Source organism: Drosophila subobscura, chromosome J, assembly GCF_008121235.1.
Source record: "Drosophila subobscura isolate 14011-0131.10 chromosome J, UCBerk_Dsub_1.0, whole genome shotgun sequence".
Taxonomy (NCBI): domain Eukaryota; kingdom Metazoa; phylum Arthropoda; class Insecta; order Diptera; family Drosophilidae; genus Drosophila; species Drosophila subobscura.
In genome coordinates, this window is record NC_048532.1 from 17,370,891 (window position 1) to 17,386,866 (window position 15,976).

Sequence of the window (15,976 nt, forward strand, 5' to 3'; positions counted from 1 at the left end):
TATGCCCGTTTCGTTTTGCCATTTGAATGCATTTTTTGTTTTTCTTTTTGCATTTCATTTATTTCGTTTTTTGCTTCTTTAGGTGTAAGATTATTTAATTGTATTGCTGATCTCTGTGTTTGTTTTTTTTGCTTTGCATTAGTAACATTTTCGTTTTTGTTTGTATTGTTTAAAGTTTAAACCAAAACAAAACTAAAATTAGGAAAACATAAAAAATTGTTCAATCAATTTTTAAGCAAGGGTTTGGTTAAAAAAGGGGGAAAAATTAAATTGTTTAAAGCTTTGCCAAGTTTTTCTTTCTTTCTTCTTGTCTCCATCATCATCATCATCTTCATCATCCTCTCCCGCTAATAGTTAGTGTTTAATTAATAATTATAATTATAATGCCCTAATGCTAGGTGTGTGTGTGTGTGTGTTGTGTGTGTATGTGGTTATATTCCTCCCTTTCATTCTTCCTTTCTATCTGCTACATGTGTGAAATGCCTGAGCCGCTCTACTCGCCCTCGCTCTCTCTCTCTCTCTCTTTCTCGCACACTCTATCGTCGTGTGTTCCCTGCGTGGGAGAGCGAGCGCTGGACAGCTGTTGGAGAGTTTTACATTTACGTTATTCTTAGATGCGTGTGCTTGGTTATAATATTGTATGTGGAGATCTCTTCACACGAAGGTTGCTGCGAGTGGCGTTGACTGTACTTGCACTGTGGCTCTAATTACACTCGGTATATATCGGTACTGATTATGCATTTAGTTAATAATTGTTTATAGGTTCCATAGGTTCTTCTCCCTCTGGCTGCTATTTAGTCAGCCTGCTGCTTACGACTGCCTGCTGTCTTTCTCCGCTTCGTTCGCTTGCTGCAATCAAAAAGAGAGAAGGGGGAAAAAACACAAATTAGTTTTCCATTTACAATCATTTAAATATAATAATAATTTGTTAACAATAATAATAATACATCTCAATCACACACATTCATTGCCCATTCCACTAATCATCGATTTCCCCATTCCACTGTTGTTTCTGTGCCTCACATTCAACCCACTGTACCCTCTGCCTGTTCTCTCTCTCTCTCTCTCTCTTATCATCAATTGATCTGTGGATGTGTGGGGGGTGCAAAGAGGAGGAACCCGAAGAGGCGCCAAGAACATCAAACGAGCTGTCACACATGCTTGTTGTGTGTCTTCTCTCTATCCTCCTATTCTCCTTTACTGTTCTCCTTGTTACTGCTTTACTGTTGTTGGATTGACCGCAGCACTGGGCGCGAGGGCAAAGGCAGGATCAGTCGCGGGGTTCGCTGTTCGGGGGGGGCAGGGCAGGCAGCACAATGTAGAAAGCGACGGACCGAATGGCGGCGTCTGGCGCACAGCTGCGCGGCGCGAAAACGTACAAAAAAGAAACGAAACGAAACGGCAACAACAACAGCCAGCAGCCGCAGCCCACAGAGAGAGAACATTTTGAACACGTGCATTTCTTTTTACAGTTCTCTTGAGTCTCAGTATGCCTGTATGTGTGTGTGCGTGTTTTCGAAAGAATTTTCGTAGCTGTTGTTGCTTTTGTTGGATGTGGTGACACATCAAACGCTTTGTATGTGGGGCGTTTAGGTTGGGTCCCGTCCCGCCGCAAGATGCAGATGTTTTTGCAACAAGCAATAAGCAGCATTACGCACTCAATATGTACTCGAATGCGAGAAAGGGAGCGCGAGAGAGACCTCCGCAAAGGTCCCCTTGGGAGAGATCTTGGATAATTAATCAAAAGTTAATAACTTTTTGGGGCTACGATCTGCCGCGAACATTTGTTAATATTTCATTGAAAAAAAAGAGTTGTTTTTCATTATCGCGCAAAAATCGTTGTATATTCAACCTGTTTCGTAGGTTTTGAACAAATTTTTCGCCAGCATCATTAATAACAACAAAGCGAAGAAGCGAAACAAAGGCAGACGGCCAAAAAAGAGCGCTAATGAAGTAAGAAAAAGCAACAACAGTAATATCAAGGTGGAGACACAGACAGAGATGGCGACAGAGACAGATGATTCCCCCAATTTCAAATTCCGTTTTCAAGCTGGCCTGTGCGTATGTATACATACATACATATGCATGTATGACAGAGTACACACACACACATGCATATATAGAAATGTCTGTGCATATGTATGAGTATGTGAAATAAATTTAAGTATCTGCAGGTGTTCATTTAAAACACATCATACAAACAACAAACAGAGGAAAAAAGGCCGCGAGAAAGAAAAAAATTAACAGCTACGTATAGGCAACACAAAAGAAAGAAACGGAGGATGGCGACACAACAACAGCCGCAGAAATACACAGAGAGAGGGCAAAAAAAAAACCGACACTCATGTGAAATGCCTACACGGGAAAAAAGTCAATCATTCACAGCACAGCACAGACTTTGAAAATATTCCAATTTAGTTGCGTAAATTTCTTTCAGTGCATGGAATTTGGATTTGGAAGCTCCCTCGCCTTGGAATTAACATTAAAGAAATGTCGCTCGGGCAAATGTAAATTTTTTTGGCTTGTCCTTCCACACAGACACATACACACAGAGCCAGACACGCCACCCATGACAATTGACAATTTCCTGATGAATGAGGTCACTCAAACGAATCACTCAATTCTGCACTCGCCCCACATTCTCACATTCCTCTTCTCCTTCATTCCTTTTCACACTTACCGTTGCTAAACTGTTGGCGAGTTGTTGCTGCTGCTGCTGTTGTAGCTGCTGCTGCTGCTGCTGCTGCTGCTGCTGCTGTGGCTGACCTGGCGCCAACAGCGTGTTGGGACTCTGACGATCGCTGAGCGGGAGACGGGCTGCGGGACTAGAGATTTTTGCCAGCTGCTGCTCGGCGGCCAGACGCTGGGCGAGCAGATCATCGGCATCGACCGCCAAATCGGCCTCGTCGTCGTCCTCCATGTGCTGCATCTCATCCTCCTCGCTGTCATCTGGCATGTTAGCTGCGGCGGTCAGCGCAGCCGCCGCATCGAAGTTGTTCATCTCCGGATGTGTCTCCAGCTCCGTTTGGAGGTCGCAGATGTAGTCGATCACATGCTGGATGATCTCCAGCTTGGAGAGTTTGCGGTTCTTGGGCATGAAGGGCACCAGATCCTTCAGCTTGGAGAGATACATCTTCATTTCGGCGTTCTCGCCGTCGCCGCGGTGCGGCGGGTGGCGCGCGATGCGTCCATTGGGGCTGATGCCCGGCATGCCGGAGGCACCTGTTTGACAGACGGCCGTCAGGGACTTCATTCTGGAGATGATTGCTTTACGCTCCTTGAGTAGAATTTTGGCGGATTTAACACGGTCGTACCGGTTACGGGCGAGGTTGGACAAGTTGGGATTTGCGATTGGGTTACGTTTTTGGTTTTTTTCTTGCGAGTTTTGTTGCGTGTTGTTTTTTTTTTTGGTACTTTTGCACGAAACTTCACTTTTATTCTCTTTTTGCACTTTTCTGTACGGCCAACAAAAAAACACTTTAATCCAGCGTGTTTAGTTGCGTTATGCGTATGTGTATGCGTATTCGATGACTTGTCAAAATCAATTTGAATTCTCAAAATCACAAGTCAATTTATTTCCTCTACTTCTCTTGCTGCTTCTGTTTTCTGTTTCTGTTGAAATTTTTGAACCGAATGAGCTCGCTGCGCGCCTTTTTATACTTGCCGAGCGCGCGCGCGAGAGGCGGAGTTTCGTCGGCTACGAACACGAGAGAGCGGGAACAGCTGCAGTGGAGAGTTGATAAAATCGATTGCGCTGTGGAGAGAGAGCGTGCACAGCGAGGGGTAATATTGTGAGAGAACATTGGAATCCATATGAAATGGTGGATGAGTTGCATTGGATCGGCATTTTGTCAGGCGGGGAAGTGTGTAGACCGAAAGGGTTTTGTAGAGTGATGTTGGGTGGAGAGTATATTCCTGGAGTGTTGATATTTCTACAAAATAGGTCCCTGCCGAGATTTGCTGGGGATAAGGTTTGTTAAAACATTGAAGGGGCAGTGAAATTAAATAAATTCTAATATTTCGAGGAATTTTGTATTATTTGGAATATTTATGACTATTTTGTTAATGGATGGTGATAAAGATTAAAAAATGGAAGCTCTTTCGTTTGAAATATGTATATGTCACCAGCATCCATTCCACTAAACCTTTACCCCAGCATCCACTTGGAGTCAACATCCACAGCTTAAAAGTGTCTCCACACGCCACACCATCCACTGCCAGATCTACCACGCCTTCCACAACATCTTCAGCTTCAGCCACTTCTTTTCAGACTTCCCCTTAATTTCAGCTTCCACTCACCACAGTCCACAAAAATCTCAGCATTGTGGAAGCCAGCTTCAGTCCACGCTCTCCACTAGCATCCACAAACTCTACACGCACAAGAGCATTCTCTACAAGATGCTCGTGTTTGTACAGTTTTTGCCGAGGGGTAACTAGCCTGCCATTGGTCGGCTGCATTTATTAGCTCTCTAGCTCGTCAAAATACGAACGCTCTCAGTTTTAATGTTTCTTCTGTTTCTCCCGCTCTCGTCTTGTTTGCTTTTCTCATGTTTTTTTTTTTCGTGAATGGGAATGAAAATGAATGAAAAGTGGTTTCTGTGGTGGCAAAAGGTTTCTCAAAAAAACGAAATAGAGATATGCTCAAGGGGGTGAGAAGGAAGTGTTGGCAACAACTGGGAGATTGATTAATTAGTTTATGAGTATATCATTTATTTATTGCCAAATTAACTGCGGCTTGAGGAGTGTGTAGTGCTTGATATGTGGTGTTTATCATACCATCTGGACATCTGGTGCACAGGGGAATTTAAATCTTTTCTTTGGTAAAGAAAATTTACCAGCAAACCCAATCCCCAAATCCAATCTCTATATATAGCCCATATGTTCGTTCATCTTTCCATCTGTTTGTACACCTGCATCTCGGGCCACACATTTTCTGTTCATGCCGAAAATCTATCGAAAATATTAATGTGATTATTTTTTGCCAAACAAAATTCTCCGTCAAGAGAAAGTCCGTAATCCGTTTCATAATTGTCAACATTTAAAGGGTAGCCCCCGACTTATGCGCTATCTTTCTTTCTCTCTTTCTTATCTTAATTTTTGTTTATGACTTATCTTGAACGGCTCTGCTCTCAAGTGCTTCAGTGTGTGGCGTCGGCGCCCTGCCTGACTTTTCTCCCGCTGTCGTTGCGGGGTTTCTGGTGGGCAATGCCAAAGAGATCACGATCGTATTACATGTGGGGCTCGGAGCTCACTCCCAACCCACAGCAGACCCGACCCGAGACCATTGAGGAAATTGTGAAAATTTTCATTGAGGCGTTCGTTGTTTGTGAAAAATGACACGTCTCTGTCTGAGTCTGGCGTTCGCTTTCGATTGGATTGGAGCAGAAACATGAATGAACTCTGGGGTTTCTTCTGTCTCTCTCTCTCGGCTCCATTTAGCGGATTTCTATGGAAGCGCAGTCTCTCTCTCACTGGAATGTCTCTTCGCGTAATTCTTAAGAATTTGTGTTGTCCCCACAAGGTGTTGCATGAAATACAACAGAAATGCATGTTCCGTAACCAAAATATAATTAAAAAATGCTGGCAAAAAACCAACAGAGTTCAAATTTCCCAGAGAACACAGCACACAAAAAAACAAAGAGAAAAAAACGAAGAAATACCGATCATAATTTTATGACTTTCTGAGATTATTTGCCTTGGCAGGAGACTGGAACCGAAGCTTACTTTACGACTCGTGGAGTGTTTCGCCTGAATGACAAATGAGCAGAGCGACGGACTAAGCGAAGAACGAGCCAGCAACAGGTTAAAGAGAGGCAAAGAAAAAAAAGGCAAGCAGCAAAAGCAAAGCTGGGAGCGAGAAGCGAAGTTGCGGATACCCTGGAAGAGGGTTTTTTGTGGAAAATGTGAGATGTGTGGTTGGGTGTGAGCTAACAAAGCAAAAATAAGTTAAATTATTAAATTTGCAGTCAAAAATTATAGCAATTACTGCTGCAGCTTCCTCTTTGAACACACATAAAAATCGTCTTAAAATAATGCCACAAGCAGAAGTACCCTCTTGCAGGGTATGTCCAGCGTGCAAGGTGAAGATTTGCAAGCCATAGAAACTTTGTTGAGAGGATGCAATGAGCTCGAGAATGGAGATGGAGATGGAGATGGAAATGGGAATGGGGTATGAGGATCACATGTCAATCAGCGCTGCAGAAGAGACGCGCGCGGGGAGCCCGAGGTACTTGAGGAGATGGCGTTGCAGATATGCAGCCGCATGCCGCAAGCCGCGTGCATGGCATGCTGAAATCCAATACACGTCCCGTCACTCATCCCGCTGCGATGTATCCACTGCCGATCCAAGTGGATCTGAAGACATATCTAGTTAGGCAGCCATTAAAGGGCTGCTCTCTGCCCTGTCAATCTCTCTGTGTCTCTCTCTCGCTCTGGTGACATTCCCATTAATGAATTTCGCAACGGAATTCGGAACCGTTTTTGCCTTTTGCTAGTTTATTTATAAACATATTTTGCATATGGCTGCAGCGTGTACAGATGATGATTGCAGATTGCCATCCATTCATCGGTTTGGTTCGGTCTTTGCTGTAGCCGCATCCGGCCGCTGTCCATGTCCCTGGATGCTTTTTTTTTTTTTGATGTGTACGGTAACTGAATACTAATTCCATTGCGAAAAAAAACAGACGACTAAAGCAGAAAAAAACGCTTCATTGAGGCGTCGATGATCGGCTGAGCTTTTGTTTATATTCTGTGCCCGCCTCTTCGCGCGCTCTCTCTCTCTCCCTCTCTTGCTGCTCCCTCTCTGGCTGAAAACAATAAACGGAATTGCGTGGGAATGGGAACTGAAACAGAAATGATTTTTTTCGTTGTGTTTACCCAAGGGTTGTGACGGGGCTAGCCTCGGCTCAGCAATAATCGAATTGGTATGCGTAATGTCAGCACAGCACTGGGGACGGACCTCCTCAGTATTAAAGCCACCCATGTGGCATATGTAATTGAAGGCGAATTGGGTACAGTGCGCACACAATGGCAACAGGGTCCACAAATGAGGAATAAGTGGATAACATATTGACTGAAGTGCGGGATAAGGCACTCATTGTGTATGAAATCAGCATGCAATGGGATTATAGGAGATTTTCCATGTGCCATTGTGACATTTATTTATTGAATTAGTGTAAAATGATCTAAACTTTCATTTAAGATCTACTGCGATAGGCTGCAATATCTATAAACAGAGTTAGGATAGGTTGGCTGGCGTATCTTTCCAAGAAAAAGTTGGTCAAAGGTTAAACAACATAAATCGTGGCTCTATCTGAAGGATTCCCCATAAATAAACATCCTCAAGCCCACACTCATTTAATCAGTAATTCATTACAAAACCCACCAAAAAATAAACCCATTCGAAAATCATTTCTCTCTCATTATTCATTCGTCGCAATCAGACAGCCACGAAGATATATTAATGGGTTGTCCGACTAAAGAGCAGTTAATGTCCCGCAATGTAAATGTCTATTAGTCAAGCGCCGTGCCACAAAGGAGCAAATGGAAGCCGAATAAAAGTCGAAACATTGAAACCGAACCGAACCACTCACGAGGAGGTGGAGGAACCCATGAGCCAAGTCGAAACCGAAACCCGAATTCGAAAGCGAAGCCCCGAATGCGACGCTGACAAATGTCAACGCGAGAAAACAGCAGCGGCAGCGGCAGCAGAAGGCAAATGAACTTCTGTCAAAATAACCCCAGCCCTGCGTTTACACTACAGTGGGAACAAAAAAGGACACTCGGCGACAAAGGACGCACACAAAGGATCATTCGATGGAAGCCAAAATGCGGATTGTGTGCAGCCGGCACAGGGCAGAAAAAGAGAGAGAGAGAGAGAGAGAGTGAGGAGAGGCGCGGCAGAGTGTGTTTTGTGCGCCAGCCAGGTGAACAGATCAGATGCGATTAGGGATTATTATGCTATTACGCAGGATACGATTAACAATGCGCGACTCTGGCAGAGCGAGAGAGAGAGAGATGGAAGGAGAGCGAGATCCAGACGGCTGCCGCAACAACACAAGGATAACAACTGCGCCGCCGCACGCCGTCGACACACAAATGTTGTACATATGGCTGCAGCACAACAACAATTCCCGTTCCCGTTTCTCCATCGATCTGGTCTGGGAATTATGTTTATAGGCAAATGTCCTTTCACTCTTCCTGGCTCTGGCACTCTCTCTCTCTAAAAACGGTACCGGTACCGTATGTGTATTTTTGCTACCCTAATTGAGTGGAAAAACGTCGTCAAGGGAGGGGATGGACTGCCGAAGGGGGGGAACGTCGCAAATGGCTACGGCAATATGCATCTGCGGGACGAACTTCAGCCGGCTGCCGTTATTTGTATTGCATTTTACCGTTTGTCCACACCGGGCTTTTTTACACACTCACACTCAATGCCCTCCCCTCTCTGCCTGTACCTTTGCCTGCTGTTTTGGCTGCGCTGCATACGGTTTGCCGCTGCTGCTGCTGCTGCTGCTGGCGTGTTAATTGGGAACAGCTGATAAAGAGAGCGGCGCTGGGAACTACATTACATTCATTTCGTTTTGAATAAGTAGTGGATGAGAGCAACGGGAACAAATTGATGAGAAAATGATGAGCGCCTGCATTGGCTACTTAAGCGGGCGGGTACAGCTGATTGTGAAAGCGGGCGGCATGATTAATTAGTTTAAGCTGAGCTGAGTGGGAGAGAGCTTTTATTCTCAGTTGCCTTTGGAGAAGAACAGCAAAATGGAAGTGAAGGTGGGAGAGAGAGAGATGGAAAGTGCAGTTTGAAATCGAGCATTGAGCTTGAACATCAAATGACAAGCTGAGAGCGAGAGAGTCTGACTGTCGAACTTTGATGAGAGAGAGACTGGATGTCAGACTTGGATGAGAGAGCGGCTTCCAATGCTGAGTGTGCTTTTGCCAGAAACAGTTAAAAGTGACTTTTGAGCATTTATTGCTTTCGTCTGATATAATTTGAGTGCATTTGCAATTAAGAACCTTTAACTAAACGAAATAAAATGCCTTATCGAAGTACTAAATCTCACTTTACGCTAAAATGAGAAACTGCGAGCAATCTCTAGCCTGGTGCACCATTTCTTTCATTAGCAAATAGAAAACGGCGCCCGGACCCCGTCTAGACGGTGCTAATGGCTTTGGCAGGGACAGCGACAGCGACAGAGGACCCTTTCGAGTGTTGTGTTGCCAAAATGAGTCATTTGCTTGGTGCAACTTCATTAGTAGGCCCATGCCACAGACGCGACGCACTGACACTTTGCCACAGGTAGCCAGCCAGCCGATGCACAAATATTATTGCCACAATGCGCTCCTCTGCGTCACAACACACTGCACCTCCTCCCCACCGCTCGTTCGCCCTTTTTTCGCACAAAATCTCTGCAGGTGGCCGTGCCCGTTCCGTTCCCGAGAGATTCGAGAGATGCGCAGCCCACGGAATCCGGATTCCAGTGTGTTTTTCGGTTTTTGTGTGCGTTTCGGCCTCGTCAATTTGTCGCCAGTTTGCTAATTGCCGGCATCTTTCCACCGACTGCGGCTGCTGTTGCTGCTTCTGGATCTGCCTGTCATATGTTTGGCATGATGGATGGACATGTACCCCGGACCCTGGTCCCAATGGCTTCTTGAGCTCGGCTTAAGCAAGGCAAAAAAGAGGCAAGTGGCATACAAGATGACTCTGCTGCTGATAAGTGGCTCTCAGAGAGTGCAGAGTGAAGATTGTGGCCTAAGCCTGATGATGTCTTAACCATAAACCCAGGGCCACTCAAGGGTTCCTTAATTTGGCAGAACCTGCGACAGTTAATTATCTATTTTAAGTGGATTTTTGCTGGCAAATAAACCAAATTAAAAGTCAAATAATAACAGCAAAAATGTTGCTTAGAATTTTGTTTCCCTAGCCACAAGATCTTCCAAATATGTTGTCAAAAAATGTCACATTTCATCTTTGATTTCCCATGGAATCTCCCCAGTCAGACTATTGGGAAAATCTCAGCCAAAAATCCCTCAATGCCCACATAAATCTCTTGGCGAGCGATGCGGGTTCTGGTTCGTGGTTCGGGTTTTGGGCGGGGTTCTCCTTCTCTCGTATCAGCTGCAAAAACTTTTCAGATGGCGACTTTCTGTTCGAGAGATAGACAGAGAGAGATATGCCACAGCTGCTTGAGGCATTCCGCGCACATGTCCATGCCATTGGTGCCATACGTGACCGTGCCCGTTGCCCGTTGCCCGTTGCCGATCTCATTGAGATTTCTTCTCGCTGTTGTTTTTGGGGTTAAAATGTGAGGAGAAGGCGGTGGTGGCCATGTGCTGCTCTTCATCATCCAGCGCGGCGGCTGCATGCCATAAAATGGACGTCAAGCGAACTGGTTGCCACACTCTGGATGATGCCGGAGCTGCCGGCTGCATTGCATGTGTGCAACATCAGCAGCATATGGCCGCTTAAAAGGGGGTTGCGCGGGGCAGGGGCAGCGGCAGCGGCAGCGGCAGGCAAACAAACGTCCTTGCCACGAACAAGCGAAGCAGCAGGAAGCGCACTCATAAAAACTTGAATGATCGACACGTGTGCAGAATTTCCGCGATCAGCAGCAGCAGCAGCAGCAGCAGCAGCGGGAAATGGAGACAGCGCTAGAGCCAGAGCCAGAGCCAGGGCAATCCCCGAGGCAGCTGTTCCATTCCATTCCTATGGCTGTGGCCACCAAAAACGGTAGCAGCCGTGCAACTTTCTATGATGCCAAACGCACCAGCGATATCGGAGGGGTAGCCACAGAGTCGCACAGTCGCAGGCAGCTGCCAATGCCGATGGACAGAGCAGACGCAATGCCTGACTTTCATTAGCATTTCTAACGGCCAACGCAGCTGCCAAAGATGGTGCCTGATCCACTCCACCACAAGCCGTCGCTGGACGCGAACTGGATCGATCCACAGACCGGGGACAAGGTGAAATCTGTACCAGCAATGCACAGGCAGAAAGAGCCCCAAAGCTCAGCCCCAGCGCTGCACTCCCATTTGCTCCCTGCCTTAACAATTCTCTCAGTGTAGCTGCAGCTGTATGTTGGCTGCATTTGCGTTGGAAATATTTTTAATTGCTATTGGAATTTTTCCATGTGCGCGTCTCCATGGACATCTCCGGGTGTGGAGCGAGAGTCCAACCAACGGTGGCGTGTGGGCTGCCAAAACCGTAACGCAGCAGTTGGTCTCATGGCAGCGGCATCGCTGGCAGCTGCGTGACAATTGTCCAGCTTGTCCGGCCAATTCAATTAGGCCAAGAGCAGGCTCAGTGCCTGAATTGCTGCCGCTGACCGTTTGACATAATAACTGGCCACATTAGCAGCAATTGGCATTGGTCAATTAGCTTTTTTTTCTGCTCTCTCTTTAGCTCTCTCTCTCTCTCTCGCTCTATCTCCCTGCTGCAACGCTTGTCGCGCTTTTCCTTATTTGCAACATTCATTGACACCTGCAATTGTTGCAGAAGCTGCAGCAACACTGAGTCTGGCCACTGGCTGGATGTTGCTGTTGCTGCTGTCGTGTTCATGTTGCTGATTGCCAATCAATTTGTTGTCAGTTTTTATGATTCGCAGTGCGTCAATGTCAACTAACTGTTTTTAGCTTCTTTTTTCCTTCGTCTCTTGGCTGGTAATTTATGATGTTGCTGCCACAAACTGCAACTGCCACAGCAAACAGCAATTAACACAGCAGCAACAGCAACGGCAGCAGCCACCAGGCAGCCAGCAACATTTTAAGTTTTCATGGCTGCCGCACGGTTTTCGGTGGCATCCGCTTGCTGTAACAATGCCAGACAGCGCCATGTGGGTGTTGCAGTGGCAGTGGCAGTTGCAGTTGCAACTACTACTCGTACTTGTGTGTCGATTGCCGGCGCGTGTTGCAGACATCTACAAGTTTTAGCCAGCTCCAACGTCCAACTGTCTGTCGGGGCTCTATTGCCCAGACATATGGCCAAGATAAGCGGCATAATTATGCAAATTTGTTATAACAATCAACAGCAGCAGCAACAACAGCGACAGCCAACAGCAACTGCAAACGACGACAGCAACATTTTATGGGCAACGTTTTAATGCCGTCAACAGCAATTGCATTTGCCATTTATGGGGCGTTAGAATTTAAGTTATAACATAATCACTTGTGATAGTTTTTTTAATTTATTTGTTGCGGGCAACGCACAGTAATATTTCAAGAGATTTCCCTTCACATATTGAGCAAAATACAATAAAATTGTTGCTTGTGAAAGTAATGTGCTAGGGCCTAAACAAAGCCTTCATAAATTGCTGCTGGGCATAATAAACATGCAGCCGAAGCTCTCTGACGGCAACATTTGAATACAAACATTGACGATTGACAGACTACGAGGACAGGGACGTGGATGGAGGGACATTGGGCAGCTACAAATCAATTGCAACAAGTGAGAGAATGTCTGACATTTGAGAGTAGAAGCTTTAAATACCCTTTTAGAGATATTATTACTATGTTAGCTATGGAAAATATTACTCAAAAGTGTATCAAAATGGATGAATAGAGAGTTGAGCATATTTAATAATCTATAATCTTATATAGAAAATGTTGCAGACACCTTGTAAAAATCATTATACCCTTTTAAAGTGCACACAACAATCCCATTGATATGGGATCGGAATTCATTGTAGCTTTGGACATGGCTAGGAGCTGGAACTCTGACTGGTAGTCTGGCCTGTGACTACGCATGCATAAATGCCTTTATAATCATTTCGTTGAACAAAATTTAGACGTCACTCGGCTGTCAGTTGGGGCTGCTTGATCGCCTGACGAGTGGAACATGTGGAGGATGCAGAGAGGCAATGGGATCGGTTCGGGTCGGATGGGTTTTGGTTGGAAGAGCAGACAGCACAGCACAGCACAGACATAAGGAGCAGGAGCAGAAGTCAGAGCACCAGATCATGTCCATATTTGCATTTTTGAAATGACACATGGAAATTTTTGTTGTTTTGCAGCAGCAGCAGCGGCCGGCCAACAGATTGACAGCAGCTGCAACAGACTGACGACAACGGCCGCAGCAGCAGCAACAGCAACAGCAGCAACAATGACAACCAACGGCCTGGAATGGTAAGCGAAAGTCGTGCGCAAATCCGAGCAGAGCAGAGCAGGCGACAACATATGGATATACCTACTATGTGTGTATATGCTATATGGCTATGGACCGCTTGTTGCCAGAGATAATTGCTGTCGCATATTTTCAACGTCCACTTGTTGTCGCCGTTCCAGCCACCGCAGCAGCAGCAGCAGCCAAAGCAACCAAAGACAACCGGCTGCCAGCTTGGTAACATGTGTTGCACCGCTCTCACCGCTGCCTGCCCATATTCGGCCAACATGTTGCAATCTCCTCCATGGCCTGTGGCCGGCCGCCCGGCTCTGCAAATATTTGGAAGTTCCTCCTGATAGCCGGCGATAGGAAATTACTTTACGAGCCATCCCATATGCCATCCACAATCCACAAGCATGTTTTATGCATTCCGCTCCACTGTGCCGGCAAGTTCAATGTCTCTGGGAGATGAGAACGAACGGAGAGAACAAAACACCAACACGCGAGAACAGCGCAGAAAGCAGAAAGCAAATGAGCGCAAAAACGGACAAACAGACAAACTTGGAAATTGTTCCAGCAGAGAGCGGCAGATTGACTTGATTAATCCACTGCCATGTGTCTCTCACTAAATTAAAAGCATAAATTAGACTAGCCACTTACTCTGCCAAATTGAATTAAATTATTGAACTTAATGGAACACATAAAACTTCACTAAACAAATGAAAACATACACGAAAAAGAATCAACTTCACGGTACAGCAAATTCAAGAACAGAACAAAACAGAAAGCAAATCAGTGGAAGACAAATAAACGGCAACTGTTCCAGCAGAGAGAAGAAAAAAAACCGATATCTGTAGGTCGACTTATGGAATGCCCTTTAATAGGCGAATCACCCACAAATTGTATTGTACAGTTTAAAAGACTATTCTCTACGACTTACCTGAATCAAAACATACGTTTACTTGACAAACGAACCCACAATTCTTTATTACCTGCAGCAAAACACACAAAAAACAAAACAAAAAGAAAACAGCGCCCACATTGTCACGAATGCCGAACCGAGAATTGACTTCAGTTTTTGCTTTGCGCGAGAGCGGCATTTTGAGAGAGCGTTACACAAAAGTTGTTCGTTCTCTCTGCGCGGTTTTTTTGTTGCTGCAGCCGGTCGATTTTTTACAGTTTGTTTTTAAAAACGCAGGAACATGGACATGCACAGGCTGATCGCTGAAGTTAGGCAATGGCCGGCTCTTTGGGATTCCTCCCATGCGGACCACTCCAACCGCCTGGAGACGCAGCGCCTATGGAACAACGTGGCCGAAGTATTGGGTTGTAATGGTGAGTAACTAATTGGCGCTGCCTGCCCTGCCGGTTGCTTATATCATCGCTGTTTACGCTCTTTCTCTTGCCCTGGAACAGTGGATTTGTGTCGCGCCAAATGGAAGAATCTACGCTGCAGCTATCGCCGGCACAACCGCCGCCAGAGCCTGTCCAAGCAGCAAGCCTCACCCTCCCCTGTCCACCAGTGGTCCTATGCCGAGGAAATGGACTTCCTTGGCAATATGCAGCGCCGTGACAGCAGCACGAACGAGGAGGATGACGGGGATGTGAAGAAGGAAGCGGCGTCGGACTCGGGCATGTCGTTTAAGAGAGAGACGATGCCGGCGGACGAAATGGAGGCGGACAACGATGCACTGATGCAGGAATTCCAGAATATGGCCACGCCTCAGGCCCTGCGACGGCTCTCGCAGAGCATATCCCTGGCCAGTGCCGCCGCCGAGGAGCGGTCCATGCCGCAACAAGCGTCCCCATCCCCGTCCACTAGCGGTTTCGGATTTGGACAAGGACTGGGACAGGGACTAGGACACGGAATTGGTCACGGACTTGGTCACGGACTTGGCTTGGGCATGGGTATGAACATGGGAACTGCCATGGCAGCGGCGGCGGTTAGCAGTTGCCAATGTGCCAAGCGCGTGGACGAGCAGGTCAACTTTCTGGAGGGACTGAAACGCGAAGAGCAACAGCTGATGCAGTCCACCAGCCAAGACCTGGCGCGCTGCAAGAATGTGCTGCATGTGGGTGACTCGGACTATAATTACCTCATCAGCTTTATGCCGCTGATGAAGCAAATGACGCCCATCCAGAACGTTTTCTTTCGGGCCAAGATGGGAGAGCTCTTGCTGCAGACGATGCATCAACAGCCGCCGGTGCAGCTTCAGCAGCAGCAACAACAGATGATGCTGCAACAGCAGCAGCAACGCCAACAGCAACAACCGCAGCAGCAACAACAACAAGAGGAATCACAGCCCTCGCAAATGTTATTGAACCAGCAGCAGATGGCCTTGGACCAGGCGGAATTGCAGTAACATTCGCGAGTGCAGCGAATAGTGGGAGAGGGAAACAGCAAGACAGCGAGAGAGAGACAGAGAGAGTGAGTTACAAAGAGAGCGCGCACCGGTTGAGTGCGCCTGTCTGTCCAGTGCACTGTGGTCACAAAGTAGAGATTATATGTTTTAGATGTTGAATGTATGTGCGAATATATACTTGTAACTGTATGACAAATTTCTTGATAGGTTTATCGTCGTGTATTAAAAACTGACCTACACTTTGACTTTCAATTTTGCGTTTCGTAATTTTCTATGAAGCTAACTGAAGCGTTGACGTCGGCTGATCGTCGCTTATGCTTTGTTCTTGCACTCTCTTGTGAGAGCAAAGCAAAGTAAGAAGTGTCATAGCAGCCACCTACGCATTGCCATTCCCTCTCTTTCGGTAGTTATTCATACACACACACATGCAATCCCAATTGCTGTTCTATTTGCAGTTGTACGTGCGAAATGGACCCCGAAAGTTATCTCTGGCAGCGAAGGGTTCAGTTCT

At 46.3% G+C, this 15,976-nt stretch overlaps 2 protein-coding genes across 3 annotated transcripts; one reads left to right on the forward strand and one right to left on the reverse strand.

The window, feature by feature from the left end:
* Window positions 1–300: 300 nt before the first annotated feature.
* On the reverse strand, window positions 301–3,621 carry LOC117892937 (protein extra-macrochaetae). Its single transcript, XM_034799259.1, has 2 exons — window positions 2,681–3,621; window positions 301–849 (listed from the first exon to the last, which is right to left on the reverse strand). Exons 1-2 carry the CDS (start codon window positions 3,251–3,253, stop codon window positions 811–813), a joined length of 612 nt encoding a protein of 203 aa, XP_034655150.1. The 5' UTR covers window positions 3,254–3,621; the 3' UTR covers window positions 301–810.
* Window positions 3,622–14,171: 10,550 nt separating this feature from the next.
* LOC117892936 (mediator of RNA polymerase II transcription subunit 15) lies at window positions 14,172–15,621 on the forward strand. Of its 2 annotated transcripts, XM_034799258.1 has the most exons (3): window positions 14,172–14,437; window positions 14,519–15,315; window positions 15,346–15,621. In XM_034799258.1, exons 1-3 carry the CDS (start codon window positions 14,305–14,307, stop codon window positions 15,463–15,465), a joined length of 1,050 nt encoding a protein of 349 aa, XP_034655149.1. In that variant the 5' UTR covers window positions 14,172–14,304; the 3' UTR covers window positions 15,466–15,621. The 2 variants fall into 2 exon arrangements, with proteins under 2 accessions (XP_034655149.1, XP_034655148.1); XM_034799257.1 differs by having other exon boundaries at window positions 14,173–14,437; window positions 14,519–15,621.
* Window positions 15,622–15,976: the final 355 nt, after the last annotated feature.

Excerpts from the sequence above, each read along its gene's own strand:
- LOC117892937 (XM_034799259.1), bottom strand. The coding sequence starts at position 3,253 with ATGAAGTCCCTGACGGCCGTCTGTCAAACAGGTGCCTCCGGCATGCCG. Across the intron at positions 850-2,680 it reads TCGCCAACAGTTTAGCAACG|CAAGCGAACGAAGCGGAGAA; the intron begins GTAAGTGTGAAA and ends TTTTGATTGCAG.
- LOC117892936 (XM_034799257.1), top strand. The coding sequence starts at position 14,305 with ATGGACATGCACAGGCTGATCGCTGAAGTTAGGCAATGGCCGGCTCTT. Across the intron at positions 14,438-14,518 it reads CGAAGTATTGGGTTGTAATG|TGGATTTGTGTCGCGCCAAA; the intron begins GTGAGTAACTAA and ends GCCCTGGAACAG.